The sequence below is a fragment of the Quercus robur genome, chromosome 10 (genome assembly GCF_932294415.1).
Source record: "Quercus robur chromosome 10, dhQueRobu3.1, whole genome shotgun sequence".
Classification (NCBI taxonomy): Eukaryota; Viridiplantae; Streptophyta; class Magnoliopsida; order Fagales; family Fagaceae; genus Quercus; species Quercus robur.
Genome location: NC_065543.1, coordinates 33,785,505 through 33,809,392, shown reverse-complemented (window position 1 = coordinate 33,809,392; position 23,888 = coordinate 33,785,505). Strand labels below are relative to the sequence as shown.

The window sequence follows — 23,888 nt, the reverse complement described above, 5'->3', positions numbered from 1 at the left end:
CTCTCTCTCTCTCATATTTCCCAAAACCGACCAAATCGAGCAACTGTCATGAGGGAGCGTTGCTTAGTGCAATACGACTGACACAATTTTGAGAAAGCGACTAGGTCGGTCCTACAATAAAAATTCCTTGACACAAATTGCATCAACCAATGAATTACAACCAAATTTGGCATCCTATTACTTAGATTGACTTGAACTCTTGTATAACTAAGTTAAAACCTTAAAACCTTTCGTGCCAAAAATAAGTGTTTAATTATGAGATCTTTTTTGGTTTTCCGCAAAGGTGATAATGAAACTAGCTCCTATACTGGATGCCAAATATTAAAAATCCTTGCTATTTAGTAGACCCCAAATCTCCACTTCAAGAGTTGATCAGTCTGCTTTCTTGATTGATATCACTTGTATCTTTGAAGCACTTTTAAGATGCATATTATTCTATATCACTATACCATTTGAATGGTCATTCAAGAAAGGTATAGTTGTGTATTTTCCAAAACATTGATAATAATAAAATAAACCCTCGAGAAAGAGAGCTCTACTAGAAGCCCCCGTGCAAGAGCTAGCACGTGTTTCTAGAAACTCTTAAGGTGCTGGAAACATATACATTAAAATCCGGGTTAGGATTGAAATTTATGAGATCTTTGAAGTCCGAAGGAGGTGAAGGAAGAAAAGAACCCAAAAGAAATACATGCTTACCCTAGATACACAGTCTTGTGGGTTGGTGACCATTTTAACCACTCCTAGTAATATATACTTGTCCACATTAAAAAATAATTAATAAGAATAATTGCATCATCCTAATGTAAGGTCTTGAGTGTCAATTATCAAATTATTCTATGCCAATATTTTGTTATATTTGTGAGTTTAATCTTATCTGAAAATTATCAAATGATTGGCCATTATATAGACTCAAGCAACACCAAAGAAAAATGTGTATCTTGCAAAGAAGTTTAGCGAGAAACATTGATTATGATAATAAATTGAATTAAAGCGACAGCGATGATTATATATATGTTGTCTACTTTGGAATGACTTTAAAAACAATTCATAAACGAAATTGAAGAAAATAAACAATGATATATGAACAGTCCTACGTCGGTCACATTGAGAGAGAGAGAGATGACGGTGAATGCCGCCAGGTAGCAAAAAATTAATTAATATACTCTCTTGAATTAGAGAAAGTATAAGGTTTGAAGCTTTACGTTCTCATTGGAGTATGGTGAGAGATTAGAGTTTCGGTGGTTAGAAATGGGTGAAGGTGGTTGGACAGGATCAAAGAAAGACAGAGAGAATTAGTATTTCAAAACTGTTGTAATATAGAATCAACCCTCGTGCACAAAGAATTGCCACTCATATCCACTAGAAAATTTTTCAGGTTTATATTTAATTGGCACAACTTTTTCTGACCCACTCTTTTGAAATAATTGAATTGTTGCTCAGTCAATGAGACAACTACGTTTGGTAATTGAGTAATAACTCTACAACCCTAGTGACGATTAAGGAAATACACCCACACATACGTGTAAGAAGCCACGTAATTTCCATGCCCCATCATTTTGTCAACGTGTTAGCTGTAATTAACAACATAAAAAAAAGACTAACTATGGCAGCTTCTTCTTCAAGTGTGAGTTTATAGAACACATTAAATACCCACCATTAAAACCTCATGTTGGTGATGTTATCAAGCTATATTTCTTTTTAAGAGCATCATCATCATCGTACTCTTCAGCCTCATCATTTGGCTTCCAAATACTAAAGATCATATATGGAGGAAAGTCTGCCTCCTGGCTTCAGATTCCACCCCACAGATGAAGAGCTCATTACGTATTATCTAACTCGCAAGGTTTCTGATCTTAGTTTCACGTCAAAAGCTATAGCCGTTGTTGATCTCAACAAGTGTGAACCTTGGGACCTCCCAGGTAGTCTGAATGTTGATTGTTTTTCTGCATCTATCATTGACATGCCTAATTATTTCAACCTTTACAATTTCCACTTTTTTTTAAACATAGTTTAATGTTGTTTAGGTTCACATGTTTAGTTTTTCTTTCAAAATATCATTACTTTGTAAAGTTTCATGACTTCATAGATTTTATTAATTTGTAGACTATCTTTTTTTAGATTTTTTTTCCTCTAAAATGAACAATGTAAAGCTTTGAAAAGGGAAAAGTTGATGTCTTTAATTCCAAACAAATTCTTTCTTTAATTTTTCCCTTTCTTGATCATGACAATTGTTTTCTTCATTTAGCTCCTTAGTTATCAACATGTTCTATTCATAATAATTTTGATGGGCATAATTAAAATGGTTGTTGTGGTGTATGAAATACACTTAATAAGACACAACTAACAAAATTCATACACAATGTAACCTACAACTTTCTGGTGATCTTTTTTACCTAAAAAATAAAAAAATAAAAAAATTTCTGGTGATCTTTACTTCCATACAAATGACATTTTCTTCATTGCTAAAGTTGACTTTTTATGTGAATGAATAGTTTCTTTAATATTTCCATCTAAGATACTCGATGAGTCATGTAGAATCCTTCACTTTTCCAATTTTTCTCCAGGTTGGGTTTGGATTTGAGGATTAACATTAAGAGATTTGAAGAATAATTATTTGTATAAATTGTTATATATAAATTTAACAACACATGGTCTGTGAATTTTGAAATTATTACTCAAACAAAAAACTTATGATATATATATTTGAAATGATATCTTATACAAACCTAATTATTTTAAATTCACATAATAATTCTCAAATTCGTCAATAAATTTAAGTAATAATATATATTTTTAATTTCATAGTCCTTTAAGTCATTTTAATAGAAAATTTAAATTCAAATCATTGTCTTTAAACGACTCTATCCAAACAAACCCACTAATGAATTTCGAGTCCATCTTAGTATAAATGAATCCTGAAAGTTAAAAAATGTTCAAATATGATTCTGGTAAAATTTCTTAAATAATTAACTTCTAAGATCCTATATCAATGTAAAGAGAACAAATCAAATACTAATGTTAAATCACTTTATGTGGTTCAGGCAAGGCTTCCATGGGCGAAAAAGAATGGTACTTTTTCAGCATGAGAGACCGAAAATACCCAACAGGTCTTCGAACCAACCGAGCCACTGAAGCAGGCTATTGGAAAACCACAGGGAAGGACAAGGAAATATTTCGTACTGGAGTGTTAGTTGGGATGAAGAAAACCCTAGTGTTTTACAAGGGAAGAGCTCCTAGGGGTGAGAAAAGCAATTGGGTTATGCATGAATATAGGCTAGAAAACAAGCATCCTTTCAAATCGTCAAAGGTAACCAAACACACAAAACTTTCAATCCTAACATTGTAAATTGTTTATTTTGCAATTCTTGATGGATTGTTGGCCTTTCTTTGTTTCCAGGAAGAATGGGTGGTTTGTAGGGTTTTCCAAAAAAGTGCAATGAAAAAACCACAGCAGACACCATCAACGCTGCCATCTCTTGAGTCTCCATGCGATACAAACTCTATAGTAAACGAGTTTGGAGACATTGAGTTACCAAATTTGAATAACATTGCAAATTCATCAAGTGGGTTCAGTAACATATCACCGCATAGTTACAACAGCGACAATAATAATATTAATATGAACATGAACTTGAACATGAATAATTGGGCTGCAGTAAGGGAAGCAGCTGCGGCTAGTCTTCCATCACTCTCATGGCCTTCAAGCTTGCTAAGCTCTGGTCTTTCCGTGAATTCCTTGCTTCTCAAGGCATTACAACTGAGAAATTATCAACCAAGAGACGCTACAAGTACAGATTACTCGTATATGCCACAAGGGTTTTCTCAGTTTGGAAGTGAGCATTTAAGTTCAAATTTGCAAGCTTCTTCCTCTAAGGTTTTAGAATCTGTGCAACAACAGCAATCGGAGCAACCATTCAATATGGACTCCATGTGGTGAAGCAATCTTAAAGTGCGAGAACTAACTTCTTGTAAACATTTCTTCTGTTTAAACCATATATATATATGACCTATCGACAAATGGAAATATTACATTGTAGTCGCAAGGTAATTGATGGGGCTAAGCCCATGCCACTAATGTTGTATTGTTGTTCAGTTCTTCTAGATAGGTATGTTAAAATAGGGAAGCTTCTCCGGCCATCCGTTCGTGGCTCTGTCTATCTTCAATTAAGTTGGTCTAGTTCGATGTCAAATAGGGGAAACTCCTCCCCAATCCTTGTTGTTATGTACTACGTAGAACTTTTCTGTCTATACTCGTTCATTGTTGATGAATAATCCCAAGAAAAGAAAGCACTGTTGGCTGTTGGGTGCATTATATATATGGTTTCAGTTTCTCTCTCTCTCATGTGTGTGTAGTACTCCATGATGATAATCCTTAGCACCTTTGATTATATATCAAAGCTAAGAGAATTCGTATTAGCTCGTGCAAAAATTTATGTATATTTTAGTATAAGAACTTAATTTTTTTATTTTACACTTACTTTTCAAAACACCTTATATTATATTATTTATTTTATACTATATTTTATTATTTGCTTTTTAAATTTTTTTGCTTTCTTCATACATAACAATAACTATCATCCGCTCTTTTAATTCCTTCATCCTTATGATACATAAAGAAAGAATAAAAAACAAAACTTTGCATGAACTGATGTTGATGAATTTTGAGCTTAGTTAGCTAAATTGCAATACTTTTTTTCGTCCTTATTTATGCCAATAAACTATTTAAAAATTTTAGGGATGAGAAATAAACTTTAAAAGTTTAAAATGCTGAAAAATGAAATTCAAGCAAACTTTAGGAAATAAAACAATATTAGAAGGACGTAACAAAATCTTACAATATTTTTAGAAGAAGCAAACTTGTCAACCTAGGTACCATAGGTTAAAATAAAATAAAAAAGATTATATTTTCCTCACCCTCATTCCAAAAACAAAATCCCCAAATAGAGCAAAAGACCTTCGCCCTATTAGCCTTTGCAACGTCTTGTACAAAATCATTTCCAAGACTAGCAAACTGCCTAAAAAGACGTCTCCCCAATCTAGTCTCTGAATTACAAAGTACCTTCATTAGTGCATATATGTATCCAGTCTGTATCTTTCTCTGTCATGATCAATGGTAAACGACATTGTTTATTTCAATCCTAAAGAGGGCTTCGACAAGGGGACCCTTTATCGCCTTACCTTTTTCTTTTTGTGTAGAAGGTCTTCACTCTGTTATTCAATAGGCTGAATATAGCGGTGAAATTCGAGGTGAATCTTTATGTTGGGATGGACCTAAAGTTTCACACCTATTTTTTACTGATGATAGTTTGCTCTTCTATCAAGCAAACGACCATGACTACACTACTGTTTTGGAATTACCAGACATCTATGAATGGGCCTCTAGTCAAAAGATTAATTGAGACAAAACTCATCTTTTCTTCAGCTTTAATATTGACCACCATACATAGTCCATCATCAAAGATCGTCTGGGAGTTTCGGCTACCTCCCAATTTGAATTATAGCCAAATCTTCCTTCTTTCGTTGGTCAAGCAAAGAGGCAAAGCTTTAGCTACATCCGCGAAAGGGTTTGGCATAAAATCCAAGGCTGGAAAGAAAAGCTCCTTTCACAGGCGAGCTATGAAGTGTTGATCAAAGCAGTCCTACAAGCTATGCCCACTTTCACAATGAATTGGTTTAAACTTCCAAAGCGTTTATGCAAAGATATTGAATCACACATTCAAAAATTCTGGTAGGGATATAACGGGGAGACTCGAAAAATTCTCTAGATTGTGTGGAACAAGCTGTGTATGCTGAAGGGCCAAGAAGGTTTGGGCTTTCGGGAAATTGAAGAATTCAATCTTGCTATCCTTGGAAAACAGGTTTGGAGATTAATTCACAAGACAATCTCCCTTTTCTACTAGGTCTTTAAAGCGAGTGTAGACACTCAATTTTACACCCATGATTTAATCAAGGAGAATGACTTGAATGACCATCCATACACCTCAAAAAAATCATGATTGCATTACATGCATCAATTTGTTCTTGCATTACAAGCATCAGCTTGTCTTTGCATTACATGCATTATTTCATTCATTGCATATCATAAAAATGAACTTGAGACTCTACTCCTGCAACAATATAGCCATCACGGGCCCTAGCAATCTCTTCATCAGCCAGAAAGTCAGCCAACCGAACAGTGCGACAAGGAGGAGTTGGAATTATGGTAGGAGGTCAACTTATTCTTATCCAAATCACCTTTTTTTAGGATTTTCCCCCATATGTGTTTTTTTTTTTTTTCCAACATCTATAAATAGAAGAGGCATCTCATAATTCAGCACACTTTTCACCCTCTAGAGAGAAACACCTTTTTTTCTACGCTCTAAGAGGCACATGTTTTGAGGCTCTCAAATTGTTGATACTTGCTAATCCTCTCTGAAATTTGTTGCTTAAATTAGAGTTTTTAGGTTTCAATGATAACTGAATAAGTTTCTTTGAACCCTAAAACATCCTCTCAAGAACAAAGAGTGCTCATGCAAGAGATTGTTTCCTTCACCCTATCTTTTTCTTATGCTTCTTGTTTATAATGATGAATGTTCTTTTATCTATGAATTGCTAATCATTTTTTTGTTTAAAGCATGATTTTTTTTTTATGTGATTGCTATAATCTTTTTCTTAAATGTCAATAATCTACACGTGAACAACTCTTTTTCTTAAAATAAAAACAGATATGCATCTTCATTAGATGTAGATTTGACTTTTTCTTAAAAATAAAAACAGATCTATATCTTCATTAGATGTAGATCTGACTTTCCTTAAAAATAAAAACAGATATACATCTTCATTAGATGTTAATCTGACTTCTCTTAAAAATAAAAACAGATCTACATCTTCATTAGATGCAGATCTGACTTCTCTTAAAAATAAAAACAGATCTACATCTTCATTAGATGTAGATCTGACTTTTTCTTAAAAATAAAAACAGATCTACATCTTTATTAGATGTATATCTAACTTTTTCTTAAAATAAAAATAGATCTACATCTTCCATAGATGTAGATTTGAATTTTTCTTCACAATAAAACAGATCTGCATCTTCCTTAGATGTAGATCTGAATTTTTCTTCAACATAAAATGAATTTGCATCTTCCTTAGATGTAGATCTGGATTTTCCTCAATCAAAATTGGTTTGTGTCTTCATTAGATGCAAATCCGAACATTTTGTTATTAAAAAAAAAAAAAAAAACTAATTTGTATCTTCCTTAGATATTGATTTGATTTTTTTTTTTTAATGCATGCAAAATTTTGAAATAGAGAAAAAGATTAAACATGATTGTGCTTGTGTTTGTTTTATTTATTTCATGTTGCATAAATTTAAATTATGAGTGAAACTCTCTTCTTAAAAAATCTTTTTCGTTCTTTTAAAACATATAAAAAATAGATCTGATTTTTCTATTGTCAAATTTTTTTTTTTTTATCATCACAACATAGATCTAGATTTTTATCATCAAAAACCTCTTTTTCTACATACTACAAAACAGATCTGGTATTTTGATAAACCAAAATCTTTTTTTTTTTTTTTTACCAATCAAAACAGATCTGATTTTTTTTTTTTAAACAAAAGAAGAGACTTCAGTTATAAATAAATTTGTGTGATTTAATTTTAGTGTCACATGTTCAACATATCATTCATGACATGCATAAAAAGGTACATTAGTCACAAGAGTCTAGAAAACCAGACTTTGTCTAGGCAGAATGGGTGCCTAACACTTTCCCATTCAGTAACTTAGCCTCTGGATTTAGATCTTTGGTTATGTAGATTTAGCCTTGTCTTTACTTTTAATTTTGGGTAGAATGTAATTAGGACAAAAAACCATGTATTTTGGTAGTTTGTAACTAGGACCCAAAACCATGTATTTTTGGTAGATTGTAACTAGGACCTAAAACTATGTAATTTTTAAGTTTTTCAGGATATGTAATTTTTTTATTCAATCAATGAATGGATCTGAGTCCTCGAAAAAAAAAAGTGTCCCTCAAAAAAGAGATTCGGGTACCTTTTGGGGCACCTCTCTTTTTGAGTAAGTGATGTAGAGTAGCCACTTATTTTTTTATAAAAAAAAATAAGAAAAAATAAATAAATACATGACTGAATTGTTCTTTTCATTAATTGAATAAAAGATTACATATCCTGAAAAATTTGAAAATTACATAGCTTTAGGTCTTAGTTACAATCTACCAAAAATACATGGCTTGTTGTCCTAGTTACATTCTACCCAAAATAAAAAGTAAAGACAAGGCTAGATTTACTTAGCCAAAGACCTAAATCCGGAAACTAGGTTACAGAATGGGAAGGTGTTAGGCACCCATTTTGTCTAAACAGAGTCTGTTCTTCTAGACTCTTGTGACCAATGTACCATTTTATGCATGTCATGAATGATATGTTGAACATGTGAAAAAATTAAATCACACAAATTTATTTATGAATGAAGTCTTTTGTTTAAAAAAAAAAAAATCAAATCTGTTTTGATTGGTAAAAAAAAAAAATTGATTTTGTTTTGTCAAAATACCAAATCTGTTTTGTAGTATGTAGAGAAAGTGGCTTTTGATGATAAAAATCCATATTAGTGCTATGATGATAAAAAAAAAAAAAAAAAAATGGTTTTGACAATAGAAAAATCAGATCTATTTTTTATATGTTTTAAAAGAATGAAAAATATTTTTTAAGAAGAGAGTTTCACTCATAATTTAAATTTATGCAACATGAATTAAATAAAAAAAACACAAACTCAATCATGTTTAATCTTTTTCTTTATTTCAAAAATCTGCATGCATTAAAAAAAAAAATCATATCTATATCTGAGGAAAATACAAAACAGTTTTTTTTTTTTTTTTTTTTTTTGATAAAAAATGTTTGGATTTGCATCTAATGAAGACACAAACCAGTTTTGATTAAAGAAAATCCAGATCTACATCTAAGGAATATGCAGATCCATTTTATGTTGAAGAAAAATTCAGATTTACATCTAAGGAAGATGCAGATCTGTTTTTATAAGTTAGATCTACATCTAATAAAGATGTAGATCTGTTTTTATTTTTAAGAAAAAGTCAGATCTACATCTAGTGAAGATATAGATTAGTTTTTATTTTTAAGAAAAAGTCAGATTTACATCTAATGAATATGCAGATCTGTTTTTATTTTAAGAAAAAGAAAAAGAGTTGTTTACATGCAAATTATTGACATTCAAGAAAAAGATTATAACAATCACATAAAAAAACAATCATGCTTTAAACAAAACAATGATTAACAATTCATAGATAAAAGAACATTCATCATTATAAACAAGAAGCATAAGAACAAAACAATGATTAACAATTCATAGATAAAAGAACATTCATCATTATAAACAAGAAGCATAAGAAAGAGATAGGGTAAAGGAAACAACCTCTTGCATGAGCACTCTTTGTTCTTGAGGGGATGTTTTAGGGTTGAAATCCTAATTTAAACAACAAATCTCAGAGAGGATTAACAAATATCAACAATTTGGGAGCCTCAAAACGTGTGCCTCTCAGAGTGTAGAAAAAAGGTGTTTCTCTCTAAAGGGTGAAAAGTGTGTTGAATTATGAGATGCCTCCTCTATTTATAGAGGTTGGAATGCTGAAAAAAAATAAGCAAAAAACGTATGGGGGAAAATCCTAAAAAAAGGAGATTTGGATAAGAATAAGCTGATTTTTCAGATCAGAACCAGTTTCGTATTTTGATCATATCTCTTTGTTCAAAATTCTGATTAAGCTGAAATGTTTAGAGCTGAAAGGAAATTCGATTATCTACAACTTTTCCAGAAATAGCCTAGTCCTAATTTTGAGTTCTACTATGCCAAAAGTGCCTCAGAACGTGAATCTGAAATCTGTTACTTGATTAGCACGTTTTTGAGGTGTTTTTCAACTCTAAGACGGTATTTGGACGAATTTCAGAATTATTTTCATGATAAACCTCATTCCAAAGTGATAACTATGACTTTTAAAATAATTATTTTGAATATAATTATCCCAAAAGCCTAATTATCCACGGTCTTTAAATATTATCAACTTATTTGTTTTAATCCCATGCAACAAATTTCACTTTAAGAAAAATGCTCCACCAATCACATAAATTCATTTAATTAATTTTAATCATCAACCAATCAAAATTAATTTCAATTAATCACATGTGATTAGCTTCATCCCATACAATGTATACTGACCGTGCAAACTTGATTATGCGATATCTTCGATTTGACAGTCCGATTTGGAAATCGGGCATACTGTGGCAACCGTTAGAACCTCAAGATCATTTTTATGATATGTAATGAATGAATTAATGCATGTAATGCAAGGACAAAATAATGCAAGGACAAAATAATACATGTAATGCAATGATGATTTTTAGGATACATGAATGATCATTCAAGTCATTCTCCTTGATTAAATTATGGGTGCAAAATTAAGTATCTACAGCGAGGTCTTTTCCTAGATGTTCAATCATGGACGAGGGGGTAAACATGAAGGGATCATACGCATGGCAGAGTATTTTCAAGGCATTACAAGTGATTGATCTGGGATCTTCTTGTTGGATAGGCGATGGAAAAAATGTCTACATCAGAGGGGACAAATGGCTTCTAGAATTCCATTCTAGTAGAGTTATTTGACCGATGAAAAATTTTCCTGGAAATACGTGGGTTTGTGCTCTATTAAAGGAAGATGGATCTAGCTGGATAACTGAGCGGGTGCTCCATGAAGCTGATTTGTGCCCCATGAAGCTGAATTGGCATCCAAATCGGGGACCTCAAATTACTCTGCCCAAGGGGTGTTTTGGAAGGAAATTTGTAACCTCAACATCCCAAGTAAACTTAAACACTTCCTATGGAGAGCTTGTAATGATTCACTATCGACGAAGAAAAATCTCTTTCGTCAAAAGGTGACTCAAAACTCTACTTGTGAGTGCCACCATGAAGGTGTGGAAGATACCATACATGCTCTTTGGGACTGCCAAGTGGTTAAAGAAACATGGTGGGATGAAGTAAACTGTCATCACCAACTCTCAGAACACTTTGTCAACTTTCAGGACTTATTGACAGGGATTCTTAATGTCAATGTTCAAAACTTAGCAAAGCGCTTTACCTACATTACTTGGAGCATTTGGGCCAAACGCAATGCCACAAGATTAAATTCCCCATCTTTGCCATACTCTAAAATTTACTCCGATGCGGTGGAAAGTTTATAGGAATTTCATTCAGTCTAGGATTCGCCTTCACTTGTGGTACCCTCTACATCGTTAGTTCACTGGTCTCCTCCCCAACAACTGTTTTACAAAGCCAATTTCGATGGTGCTCTTTTCCAGGACATCACTTCAGCGGGAATAGGAGTGGTGATCAGGGACTTTGGAGGTCAGATTATTGGATCACTCTCGGAAAGAATTGTCTTGCCCTATCAGAGTTCAAGTGAATCTGCCAAGATCAGTAGCAAGAGCAGAAGCGAAGTCAAGAATACAGAGGATCAAAACACTGAACATAGAGATGCTGATTCTGTAACAGAGCATAAACGGCAGGTCAATGCAAGAGAAAAATAATGCACATACGACTTGTAGCTTAATGTGTATGGATATTTACTTAAGTGTTAGTACGTGAGAGTGTTAGTTAGTTTTGTAGCTTGCACGTGTGTTAGTTTGTTAATTCTGTTAGTCTGTTAGTTTGTGTGTTCACACCTGTACAGATCAATATATATACAGCTCATGTAATCAATTCATTTCATTAATGGAAATACAGATTTTCTATTCTTCAATTCGTAATATGGTATCAGAGCAAATTCCCAAATTCCTGTAGGGTTTTGCATTTTCTTTCTCTCTCAAATTTTCCCGAGAAAATCTCTCTGTTCTTGAGAAATTTAATTCTTAGGAATCTTATTCTTCATTCTCGCCATCTATGGCTTCTGCTACGAATGAAAATGGTTCAACAGATGCTTCCACATCTGTGAATCCATCTTCTTCATCTTCACAAGAATCTCCAATGGATGACCCTCTGTTCTTGCATCACGCAGAGAATCCAAGCTTAGTTCTTGTCACACAACCATTAATAGGTGGTGAAAATTACTCAGCCTGGGCTCGTGCAGTGAGAAAAGCTTTACTTACCAAGAATAAGCTAGGGTTCATTGATGGAACTTTGACTCTCTCATCACCATTGGTATCAACTCCTTCGAATGTGCAGGCCTGGATAAGATGTGACAACATGGTTGGGACATGGTTAACCAATTCAGTTTCACCAAAGCTCCAAGCAAGCATCATTTATGAAGATACTGCCTTAGAAATCTGGAATGACTTGAAGAATTGATTTGCCCAAACAAATGGACCTAGAGTTTTCAACCTTCAAAAGGACATAGCAGAGCTTCATCAAGGAGAAATGTCTATCACTGACTTCTTCACTCAGTTGAAGGTATTTTGGGATCAATTACAAAACCTTAGTCCATTTCCTTCTTGCACTTGTGGTAAATGTATTTGCAATATTAACAAGAGGCTTACTGATCTGCAAGTAAGAGAATCTGTTATGAAATTTTTAATGGGATTGAATGATTCTTTCTCCCAAGTTCGATCTCAAGTCTTGCTTATGGATCCTATTCCATCTCTTAGCAAAGTCTACTCATTGCTAATTCAAGAGGAGACCCAAAGATCAGTACCTAACACATCCTTTGCTAAGGTTGATTCCACTGCTTTGGCTGCTAAGTTGTCCAATGAACATCTTGGTTCATTTCTTGGTAATGCTGGTAAAGGGAAGGAAAGACCAACTTGCACACATTGTGGCAAAACTGGTCACACAGTGGAGAAATGCAATAAAAAGCATGGTTTTCCACCAGGTTTTAAGTTCAAGAATAAGCCATTTATGGCTCATCAAGTATCTTCAGATGCATCACCCATTGCTGCTTCACCAATGCACCATCAGACTGCCTTTACTTCGGAGCAGTATCAACAGCTTTTTGCACTATTTGGAGCTTCTGCTTCATCCATTATACCTTCTGCTCCAGTCAAAGAAGCTTCCATGGCCAATATAGCATCATCTTCTACACCTGCTAGTGCTCCAATGTCAGGTATTGACCTCTCTCACAGTGTTTTCTCTGCACAAGTAGTAAATAGAAGAGTTTATGATAAGTGGACATGGGTTTTGGATACTGGAGCTACAGACCATTTTGTTTGTTCAGTTGATCTATTGACTTCAATTACTGCTACTATACAGTCTTTGGTTCACTTGCCTAATGGGGAATCAGCTCAAGTCACTCATATAGGCACTGTTGTCCTTTCCCCTTCACTCACCCTCACTAATGTTCTTTGTGTTCCCTCATTTAGCTTCAATCTGCTCTCTGTCAGTACACTCACTTTATCCCAGCCTTATTGCCTTGTTTTCCTTTCAACTTATTGTTTTATCCAGGACCTTTTACCTTGGAAAACGATTGGGATGGGCAAGGCTGTTGATGGGCTGTACTTGCTGCAGTGTGATAGTCTACAACACATTCCTCACTCTTCACTTGCTGATTACTTAAGCAATCACAAGTTCAATGATTCTTTTCTTCCTTTCTCTGCAACCACCACTGCAAGTTCTGCATCTTCTTTTCTTTGGCATGCAAGACTAGGACATCCTTCAGATATGAAACTTAAAGTTTTAGGCTCCAATATTCCATCTTTGCAATCCTTTTGTAATAAGACTTGTCAAGTTTGTCCTATGGCCAAGCTTAAAAGATTACCTTTTCTTTTCAATAATAACATTTGTGCTTGTCCTTTTGATTTAGTTCATATGGATGTTTGGGGACCTTATTCTATCCCTACTTTGGATGGCTATAAATATTTTTTGACCATTGTGGATGATGCTACCCGAGCCACTTGGCTTTTCCTAATGAAATCCAAATCTGATGTTAGGCCCCTCTTTCAATCCTTTTATACTATGGTTGCTACACAATTTGGTCAACATATTAAATCCATTAGGACTGACAATGCCAAAGAATTTTCCATGACTGATTTTCTTAATTCCCATGGCATTATCCATCAAACTAGCTGTGTTTATACTCCACAACAAAACTCTGTTGTGGAGAGAAAACACCAACACTTACTTTCCATTGCTAGGGCTTTACAAATTCAATCTCAAGTTCCTTTGCAATTTTGGGGTGATTGTGTCTTGACTGCTGCCTATCTAATCAATAGACTTCCTTCCCCCTTGTTGAATGACAAAACACCCTTTGAGCTTCTATTTCATAAGCCTCCTGAGTATGCTCACTTCAAAGTCTTTGGCTGCCTGTGTTTTGCCTCTACTATTGCTCATCATAGAAGCAAATTCTCCCCAAGGGCAAGAAAATGTATCTTCCTTGGCTACCCATGTAATGTCAAAGGTTATAAGCTCTATGATCTTGCCACTCATGCTGTTTTTGTCTCTAGGGATGTTGTTTTCCATGAGTCTATCTTCCCTTATGTTCATTCTTCCAATGCCTCTATTCCTCTGATTTCATTACCTTTACCATATGTCTCTCCTGTTTCTCACTTACATGATGATCCTTTTTTGTCCAAAACTCCTGCCCTCACTCCTCACTCTATCATCCAAGTACATCATACTATTGATGATGATCTACTTGATGAAGTTCCAGACACATCTCTTGATCCTATTGCAGCTCCTGTCCCTCTTAGAAGGTCCACTAGATCTGTTACAAGACCTTCTTATTTACAGGACTTCCATTGCAATTATGCTACTTCTGCCCAGCCTTTATCTTCTTCCCAATTAGGTACTGCTCATCCCCTTTCTTCTCATGTCTCATATCACCATCTTTCTCCCTCATATAAAGCCTATTGCTGTGCCATTTCTTCTCTTGTTGAGCCTCAATTTTACCATCAAGCCGTGTCTGATCCCCAATGGCAGGCTGCCATGGCTGCTGAAATAGCAGCTCTTGAAGCTAATAATACCTGGACATTGGCACCCTTGCCTGCTGGTAAGAGCTCCATTGGCTGCAAATGGGTCTACAAAATCAAGTATAAAGCTGATGGTTCTATTGAGAGATATAAAGCCAGATTAGTGGCTAAGGGTTTCACACAAAAGGAGGGCATTGATTACTTTGAAACCTTTTCCCCTGTGGCTAAAATGGTCTCTGTCAAGATTGTTCTTGCTGTTGCTGCCATTAAGGGTTGGTTTCTTAGCCAATTGGATGTAAATAATGCTTTTCTTCATGGTGACTTGGATGAAGAAGTGTATATGGCTCTTTCACAGGGGTTTCACAGCCAGGGGGAGGTTGTTTGTAAGCTCAATAAGTCCATCTATGGCCTCAAGCAAGCTTCTAGGCAATGGTTTGCCAAATTCTCAAGCACCTTGATTCAGCTTGGTTTCATCCAATCCAAAGCTGATTATTCCTTGTTTACCAGAAGACATGATGACATCTTCATGATTCTTTTGGTCTATGTAGATGATGTTTTAATAGCTTGCAATGACAAGGCTGAAGTGGACAAATTTAAAGTCATGCTGGATGATAAGTTCAAGCTTAAGGATTTGGGTGATTTGAAATATTTCCTTGGTTTGGAGGTTGCAAGATCAGACAAAGGTATTGCTCTCTGTCAAAGGAAGTACACCCTTGAACTAATCAGTGATGCTGGATTGCTTGGCTGTAAGTGTGCTAAGACTCCCATGGAGCATAACTTAAAGCTGAGCAAGTTTGAAGGAGAAGACCTTAAGGATCCTAGTCATTATAGAAGGCTTGTGGGTAGGCTCTTGTACTTAACAATCACAAGACCTGACATCACTTTTGCTGTCCATAAACTCAGTCAGTTCATGTCCAAACCAAGAAGACCACATCTGAGTGCAGCACAAAGAGTGTTGCAGTATTTGAAAGGTGAACCAGGCAAAGGACTCATGTTCTCTTCTAGCACAGACCTGCACCTGAAAGGATTTGCTAATGCAGATTGGGCTGCATGTCCTGACACTAGAAGATCAGTGACTGGCTATAGCATCTTCATTGGTGATTCTTTAGTGTCTTGGAAGTCCAAGAAGCAATCCACAGTATCAAGATCCTCAGCTGAAGCTGAGTACAGATCCATGGCAGTAGCAACATGTGAGTTAGTGTGGATTCTATACTTTCTCAAGGACATTGGAGTGAATCATGAGAAGGAGGCTCTGCTGTTTTGTGACAGTCAAGCTGCGTTGCATATTGGCTCTAATCCAGTCTTCCATGAGAGGACAAAGCATATAGAAATAGATTGTCATGTGGTTAGGGATAAGGTGTTAGAAAAGGTGATTAAGTTGAATCATGTTGATCAAACTGTCAGTTAGCTGACCTGCTTACCAAAGCTTTGAATTACAATCAATTTTCAACTCTTACTTGTAAAATGGGAATGCTTAATATACATGCCCCTGCTACTCTTGAGGGGGAGTATCAGAGTTCAAGTGAATTTGCCAAGATCAGTAGCAAGAGCAGAAGCGAAGTCAAGAATACAGAGGATCAAAACACTGAACATAGAGATGCTGATTCTGTAACAGAGCATAAACGGCAGGTCAATGCAAGAGAAAAATAATGCACATACGACTTGTAGCTTAATGTGTATGGATATTTACTTAAGTGTTAGTACGTGAGAGTGTTAGTTAGTTTTGTAGCTTGCACGTGTGTTAGTTTGTTAATTCTGTTAGTCTGTTAGTTTGTGTGTTCACACCTGTACAGATCAATATATATACAGCTCATGTAATCAATTCATTTCATTAATGGAAATACAGATTTTCTATTCTTCAATTCGTAATATGCCCCCAACGGTGTACGATGTTGAAGCTCTGGCTTGTCAAAGGGCGATAGCTTTCGCTCTAGAGATAGGGCTCTAGGAAGTGGTTTTTGAGGGAGATTCGGAGACTGTTATACGAAGCCTCAATTCCAACTTGCAATGCATGCTCCTTTTGGACGCGTCATTGAAGTCTCTCGCTTCCTAGCTTCATCACTCGGATCTTATTTGTTTTCTCATGTGAAGCAAAAAGGTAACTGCGTAGCTGATAAACTAGCCAGATTGGCAAAGTTTGTTTTTTCTAATCCTCAAATTTGGTTAGAAGACATCTATAGTGATGCTACCAATATTGTATTGTTTGATAGAAGTTTTCTATTGATTGAATGAAATAATAGTCTTTTATCTCAAAAAGAAAAAAAGAGTGTGATGAAAATTTTGTGAGTTTTTTGTTGACTTAGGGCAAATTGACACATTAACTAGTGAAAATATTGAGAGATTTTGATACCCACTATAAGAACTCTTTTTAGGAGGAGAAAAGATTAAGGTGCAGTTTGGATAGCATGTCTACGTTCACGTTTTCAACTTTGCGCATTTTCAGATTTTTTTTTTTTTTTTTTTCAGAGCCGATTTTGTTGACTTTTCAACTGTGAACACGGACCCACAAACTCCACTTTTTATCAACTTTTTCATTAAAAATGGATCTCACAACACTATTCACATATTTAAAAATTATTTTGTTACAATGTTTTCAGTTTTCAGTTTTCAGTTTCAGCAAAATAAGTTCTATCCAAACAACCCCTGAAAAAGAAAAAAGAAAAGTTGAAATTGAAGTATCCCAATGTCCATATATTTTGGGCCTAACCGCAAAATTTCAATAAACTCGGCCCAGGACCAACACAAAAAACCGAAATTAAACTCCTACCCTCCTCACACTTGAATCTCTCTCTCTCTCTCTCTGAAACAATGGCGGGAAAGTCAATCACCGGCGAAGGCTTATCGGCGAACCTCGCCGGAATGTCGAAGAACCAGCTCTATGAAATCATGTCTCAGATGAAGGTCAACTATTTTCTCACTCTCTGTCTCCGAATTTTCTTTGAATTCATTTTTTTTTTCCTTCTCATTCATCCTTTTACTTCACTTCACTTTCGAAATTTTCTTTTCTTCCAAACACTGACTAATCTCTCTGACAAAAATAGAAATTACAATATAATTTGTTTCATTCTTCTTCTCGCATTACAGGCTCTAATCGAACAGAACCAGCAACAAGCGAGGCAAATCCTCATTCAGAACCCACTCTTGACCAAAGCCCTTTTCCAGGTACCAAATTTTTAGGGTTTCAAAAATTAAAGCTGTTTTCTGCTTATTTCATGGACTCTGGAAATTCTGTGTGTGTGTGTGTTTTTTTTTTCCTTTTTCATCTATTTATTTAGGTTGTGCAATTAGGGTTTTAGCATTTTTTTAGGGGTTTGATGAATCAAAATTCATTTAAATAGAGAAGAAAAACTCAAAAAAAAAAAAGGTTTGCAAATAGTGTTTTTTGTAATGTGATAGCATTGCCTTGGAACAAATTTCTTTCTTTCTTTTGAAATCCTACTGGAGAGTGAGAATTGCAATGGTGTTCTTGTCCTAGTAGGAGTAATTCTGGAAAAGACACAAGAGTTTGCATTGATGGCTTTGAATTAGAAACATGTGATTCTAAATGGGTAATCTTTAGAAAACACTACCATACTAAAATATCACTTGGAGATTTCATTATTCGACCAACTTCATAGCCAAGAAGTACCTCTCGGCCTTTGAACTCTGGATGGGAGGGATTTGGGAATTGGGAGTACCACCCCATTATTGTGAGTTTGAGTCTGGAATCAGCTTTTCAAAAAAAAAAAGTTGGGGGGTAAGGAAGCCTACCAATCAGCTCTCCTGAACCCGCAAAAGCAGAATCTTTGTGAACTCAATATGGCCTTTATTTATGGAAATGATGACAAATAATTGTCTGATAAGTTTCATAGACTATGCGGCGTTCTTGGCATACGGTTGCTTCCTCTGGTTTGACCTAACACTTTTACATCAAAGAAAACTCTAGGTAATGAACTATTTTCTCTCTTTGGAAGTTAGGCAATGTCGTATCACAAGTTTTCCTTTTACTAAATTAGTCCCTAAATTTAAAATTTAAAGAAATTTGTTATCTATATTGTATAATGAAAATATTGAGAGTATTATTTTAGGAAATAGTAAACAGAGTTATCAAGAACCTGAAAGTTGTGAACATTAGCAAGTGTCATAACAGAAGTCCAGTGACAGTTTACTAAAACTGCTTCTGTCCATGTTGGAATTAACCAAAGTCTACTTTAATAGATTATTGTCAAGGCAGCATTATGTGGCGTAGGTAATTTTTTTTTTGGGGGGGGGGGGGGGGGGGGAGTGAGTTGGTTCTTTGATCTTTATACAGGACATACCTGTAGAGACTTTTGTGTTTTCTCTCTCCCCATGCCCAGTGATACCAAGTTATTCAGACTTGATGATTCTAGTATACATTAAGTTATTAAACTTGTTACAATGTATATTTGGTATTTGTAAAATTCATTTCACTTATGATACTTATATGTCTGCATTTGGTCTGTCATAGTTCTGTTATCATGGAGATCGACAATTAGTTTTAACTTTGAAGTAGTTCATTATGCAATCTTGAGATGCTGCGCATTTCTGAAAATGATGTAAGGCAACTCTACTATGATTCATCTAAGAATCATTGTTATTTATCTAGATTTTAGAATTTAGAATTTTTTAATAAATGAGATGTATACCACACCAGTTAGTGGTGATCTATGTTTTAGTTGGTTTTGTAATTCATTTTGTTTTCAGTTGGACATTATACTACATTACATTCAACTGTTTTTTTTTTTGACTGGTTGGTATTTTATTTTTGCTAGGCACAAATTATGCTTGGAATGGTCCAGCCCCCTCAAGCGGTATGCTTTGTTATTTATGAAGCTTTGATCTTTAGATTTTATTTAATGCCTATATGTATATGCTAAATTTCAGTTTGTGTTTAGATTCCAAGCATCCAGCCACCAGTATCACAGCCTCCTCAACAATCAGCACAGCCAACTCAAATGTCAAATGTTCAGGCAGCTCACTCACCACCAAGTCAAGTGGGTATGCAGGACCAAACTGGTGCATCTCAGATTCCTCCTAACAGAAAACAACACCAGAACCAAACTGTGATGCCTATTTCAACTGCTGCTGTTCCTACACTAAATGTTCAGTCTCAGCCCATGCCTTCACATCCCCTGCAGATGCCACAGCCGCCTAAAGGACATATGAATTCCCAAATGCCCCCTATGTCTCTTCCGCAATCATCTCAACTTTCCAATGTCCCTTCACTTCCTCTATATTCCTCTTCACAGCCACCTCCACTTCAGCAACCGCAAATGTCAACTGCTTCCAGCCAGTTGCAACAGCCACTACAGACAACTGGAATTCCTCATCTGCCACTGCAACCTCCATTGCCACCACAACCTAGGCCACCTCCAGTTCCATCTTATCATCATCAGTATCACCCTCAAATGGGGCCTAATGTGGGTTTCCAACATCCTGGTGCTTCTCAACATCTCCAACAGCAAATGTTTCATGTAAGCTGAAGATCATATTGTTCAAAAATCATTATTGATTATGGTATATATTAGATTTTTTAAAATTGTTTTCTTTCTTGATAATTTCAGCCAGGTAGTAAACCTCCTGCTGGGATTGGTTCTTCATATCCACAAGGGCAGCCACCGCATCCAAATCAGCCACCACATCAATCACTGTATCAGGTATGCATGTACTTTTTAGTTATTGGATAGCACCATTATGTTCGACATGTTCTTACTGGGGTGGTTAGTCAACTAACTATTGATGGGAGGGATATAAATCTGAAGAAATTAGGCTTGGTGGATAAGCATTGGAGAGAGATAGTGGTGTCCTTTTTGGGGGGGTATACATGCCATGGTTTAATAAAACCAACACAACTCATTGATGATCTTGCACATAAACATAGTCAACTGTTGTAGAAGAAAATTGACAAATACAACTTTCTAACTTATATTTACCCTCACTATCCCCCCAGATGGGAGGTCAACATTTAGGGACAGAATTCAGCAATCAAGGTGGAAGTTCCATGCAAGTGGATAGAGGATCTTCTTGGATGTCTGGCCCACCTGAAAATTTGTCAGTAACACAGCATTCAGGTCTTCCAGGCCCACCACCACTAGTTCCTGGTCAAATGGGTCCCGGCAATCAGCCTCCTCGCTCCCAATCGGTAATATGTCCACCACTGTTTTTTGGTATCAACTAGATATTTTATAATACATTCAGATTTTAAAAACTGACTTCTGCTCATTATGTAGTTGACACCGGAGATGGAGAAAGCGCTACTTCAACAAGTCATGAGCCTCACTCCTGAACAGATTAATCTCCTGCCTCCAGAGCAAAGGAATCAAGTGCTTCAATTGCAGCAGATACTACGCCAATGAAACAAAGAAAATTGATTTTGTTTGGAAGGAAAGCATGAGAGGATCAAACATCCTTTTTAAGTGGTAGAGATTGAATGTATTTCGTTGCCATCTAAGTTACCAATTTGCTACAGTGAAGAATGATACAAAATCCTTCAGAACTAAGTTACAGTTTCTCATCATGAATTTTTTTTGGTGGGGGTGGGGGGCTTATAGTGTATCTCTCGTGCCTTTAAGTGAGCCGTTGAGGTTTTTTGGAATTGCATTTCTCTTCTCTTCCATAATGTCTGCTTCATTTATGCCTCAATTAACTGTTCATCTTATTTGCTAGATAGTTGTGGTTCATAGCAAATATGTGAACGTGGTTCTTATTCTCTCTCTCTTTCACCGACCCAAAAATAAGAAAAAAAAAAAACAATACGTTGATTTATTTTCTAAAATCTAGGGATCATGGTGTAAGGTGCAGATTGTAAGAGAACACTCGCTATTTTCTACTTACCAAAAATTTAGAGGACACTAAGGTTCTTACAAAAAATACTCGTGTAACTGCTTTAGTCAAATTCAGCTACAAAGGTTTACAAAGTATGCACAAATACACGATACACATTGTTTTCCCACACTACACACAATACTTTTCCTCTCCAATTAGTTACTGACACCCCTAACAACCTTAAGGTCACAAGCCATGCAAGTAACCTTGGTAGTCCAAGTAAACTATCCAGCACTCAGCCTTGGTCAATACACACCAAGTAGAGGGTTTAGCCCAGCCAATGTCGCCTCCAAACTCTGAGCTATACAGTATCATCACCACTCATATGCAGCCTAACATGCTTTGTCAAGCAAAGCCATAATCCAGTCTCTTTTCTTTTATTTATTTTTTGAGATATAACCCACTATATATACCACACAAGCAGCCCAACCTTGCCTTGAACACAAGCAGTGCACATTGCACATTAACCTGTCTATGGTCAAGCCCATGCAAAGCAACCACATAGCACCATTGTACATGCTTTCCCCAGCATACACTAGCGTGAAACCTACCAGGTCCATGGTCCCAACACAATCACAATGCCACTATGACACTTTCAACCAAGCCAACTCATGTGAACATGCTCCACAAAGAGGCAATACAACCAGTTAACAGTCCAAAACACCTTGATCAGCTCATGTCATGCCTCTTTCATGCTCATAGGCTTGTGTGACTGGCATGGGTTCAAGATGCCACCACATGTAGCCAGACATCTCAAGGATAGAACAAAACTCCCCACTGAAAGAACTCGATGTCCTCATCAGTAGGGAAACAAACAAAGGGAATCAACTGATCATTACCCTCTTCCAATACAGTAACAATCATCAAAGCAAAAAAAAAAAAAAAAAAAAAAACTTCATTCACTTTCTCCTAATCTTTCTCGAATTTATTTGTCACTAGCAGTGTAGGCACACAAGAAGGACACTTTCCACCCATGGACAAAATTCCACCAAGGAATGGCAATATTTCCACCTTTGATGCCACCTAGAAGGCTAGAAGCCTAGAAGTCATCCCCAATATGACTTCAAAATAATGTCAAGATACAACAAAGAAATCAACTTTACCGTGCCAATTTTCAATCCCAAATTGCTTATCGTAAGTAATGCCATAAACTGTATATGCTTATGAATTTACTGCCTTCATTCTACTCGGGCACTAGTTGACTTTCACCCCAAGTGCAACAACCATCTTTTCAGTAATGAAATTATGAGTGACACTCGTACTGTCCAACATGGCTAGAAAACCATGTGAATTTGGCAAATCCTAAACAAACATCAAACCAGCCGATGTCTCATAACTTGATTGAAAATTGCCTACAAGTCTGCTATAAATAAGGTAGAAGTGGTAGAAGAAGTCTCAACAATGGTGTTAATAGGAGCAACCAAAGGTAGTACATTGTTAATGATAGCCACTACTACGGAATTTTGAAGAAGCCATGCACAAATACAAAATTGATAAATGGAATGCCCCCTGATACAGCAAAATTTACAATAGAGGTGATCTTTTTTTGGATTAGATCGCTTGTTCACGTATCGATTGAAGCCACCATACTAGTGCAGACATGTTTCTTCTTGAACATGCTTAATTATTAACAACTTGATCAGTTGTGGGCAGTGGTGAGTGATGAAATAATCGACCACAAACTGGCTCAAAGTCATGAAGAAGGCCCATTAGGAACTGATGAAGTCGTTGTTGCGCACAATACTCTGGGAATAGCTCGTCTTTTGTTGGTGATATGGTATCTAGGTTAGCTTGAAGAATGCATGTCGAACCCAAAGAAACCACATACACGATTAAAATTCAACGATGTGCTCTCCTAAGTCCTAACTACTGGTTAAGTCCGTACAGTGTCACTATAGGGATCCGTTTTAATATAATTTATTTTGCTGAAAACTGAAAATAATAAAAAATATATATTTTGATTACTGTTCATTAATGAATTTATTGTTCATTAGCCTGATTGCACTGTTCATGTTCCATGAACAGTGCATCAGGCGCTGGTCCCAAAAAAATAAAAAGGTTGGAAACGTGCAAAACGCAGACCTGGGATGCGCAAACGCGTTTCCCAAATGCACCCTAAGCTAATAATCTTTGGCACCATTAGAGCCAGCATATCAAGAGGCAAGCATGTCCT

The 23,888-nt window shown here is 35.8% G+C and overlaps 2 protein-coding genes across 2 annotated transcripts; both read left to right on the top strand.

The window, feature by feature from the left end:
- The first annotated feature begins 1,625 nt into the window (after positions 1–1,625).
- LOC126702894 (NAC domain-containing protein 92) lies at positions 1,626–4,312 on the top strand. Its single transcript, XM_050401754.1, has 3 exons — positions 1,626–1,919; positions 3,042–3,307; positions 3,398–4,312. Exons 1-3 carry the CDS (start codon positions 1,766–1,768, stop codon positions 3,935–3,937), a joined length of 960 nt encoding a protein of 319 aa, XP_050257711.1. The 5' UTR covers positions 1,626–1,765; the 3' UTR covers positions 3,938–4,312.
- Positions 4,313–17,626: 13,314 nt separating this feature from the next.
- Positions 17,627–21,485, top strand: LOC126702508 (uncharacterized). The gene is made up of 7 exons (XM_050401210.1): positions 17,627–17,791; positions 17,975–18,052; positions 19,663–19,701; positions 19,786–20,364; positions 20,455–20,547; positions 20,841–21,032; positions 21,121–21,485. The coding sequence occupies exons 1-7, from the start codon at positions 17,699–17,701 to the stop codon at positions 21,244–21,246; spliced, it is 1,200 nt and encodes a 399-aa protein (XP_050257167.1). The 5' UTR covers positions 17,627–17,698; the 3' UTR covers positions 21,247–21,485.
- Positions 21,486–23,888: the final 2,403 nt, after the last annotated feature.

Excerpts from the sequence above, each read along its gene's own strand:
- LOC126702894 (XM_050401754.1), top strand. The coding sequence starts at position 1,766 with ATGGAGGAAAGTCTGCCTCCTGGCTTCAGATTCCACCCCACAGATGAA. Across the intron at positions 1,920-3,041 it reads TGAACCTTGGGACCTCCCAG|GCAAGGCTTCCATGGGCGAA; the intron begins GTAGTCTGAATG and ends TATGTGGTTCAG. Across the intron at positions 3,308-3,397 it reads ATCCTTTCAAATCGTCAAAG|GAAGAATGGGTGGTTTGTAG; the intron begins GTAACCAAACAC and ends CTTTGTTTCCAG.
- LOC126702508 (XM_050401210.1), top strand. The coding sequence starts at position 17,699 with ATGGCGGGAAAGTCAATCACCGGCGAAGGCTTATCGGCGAACCTCGCC. Across the intron at positions 19,702-19,785 it reads TGGTCCAGCCCCCTCAAGCG|ATTCCAAGCATCCAGCCACC; the intron begins GTATGCTTTGTT and ends GTTTGTGTTTAG. Across the intron at positions 21,033-21,120 it reads AGCCTCCTCGCTCCCAATCG|TTGACACCGGAGATGGAGAA; the intron begins GTAATATGTCCA and ends CTCATTATGTAG.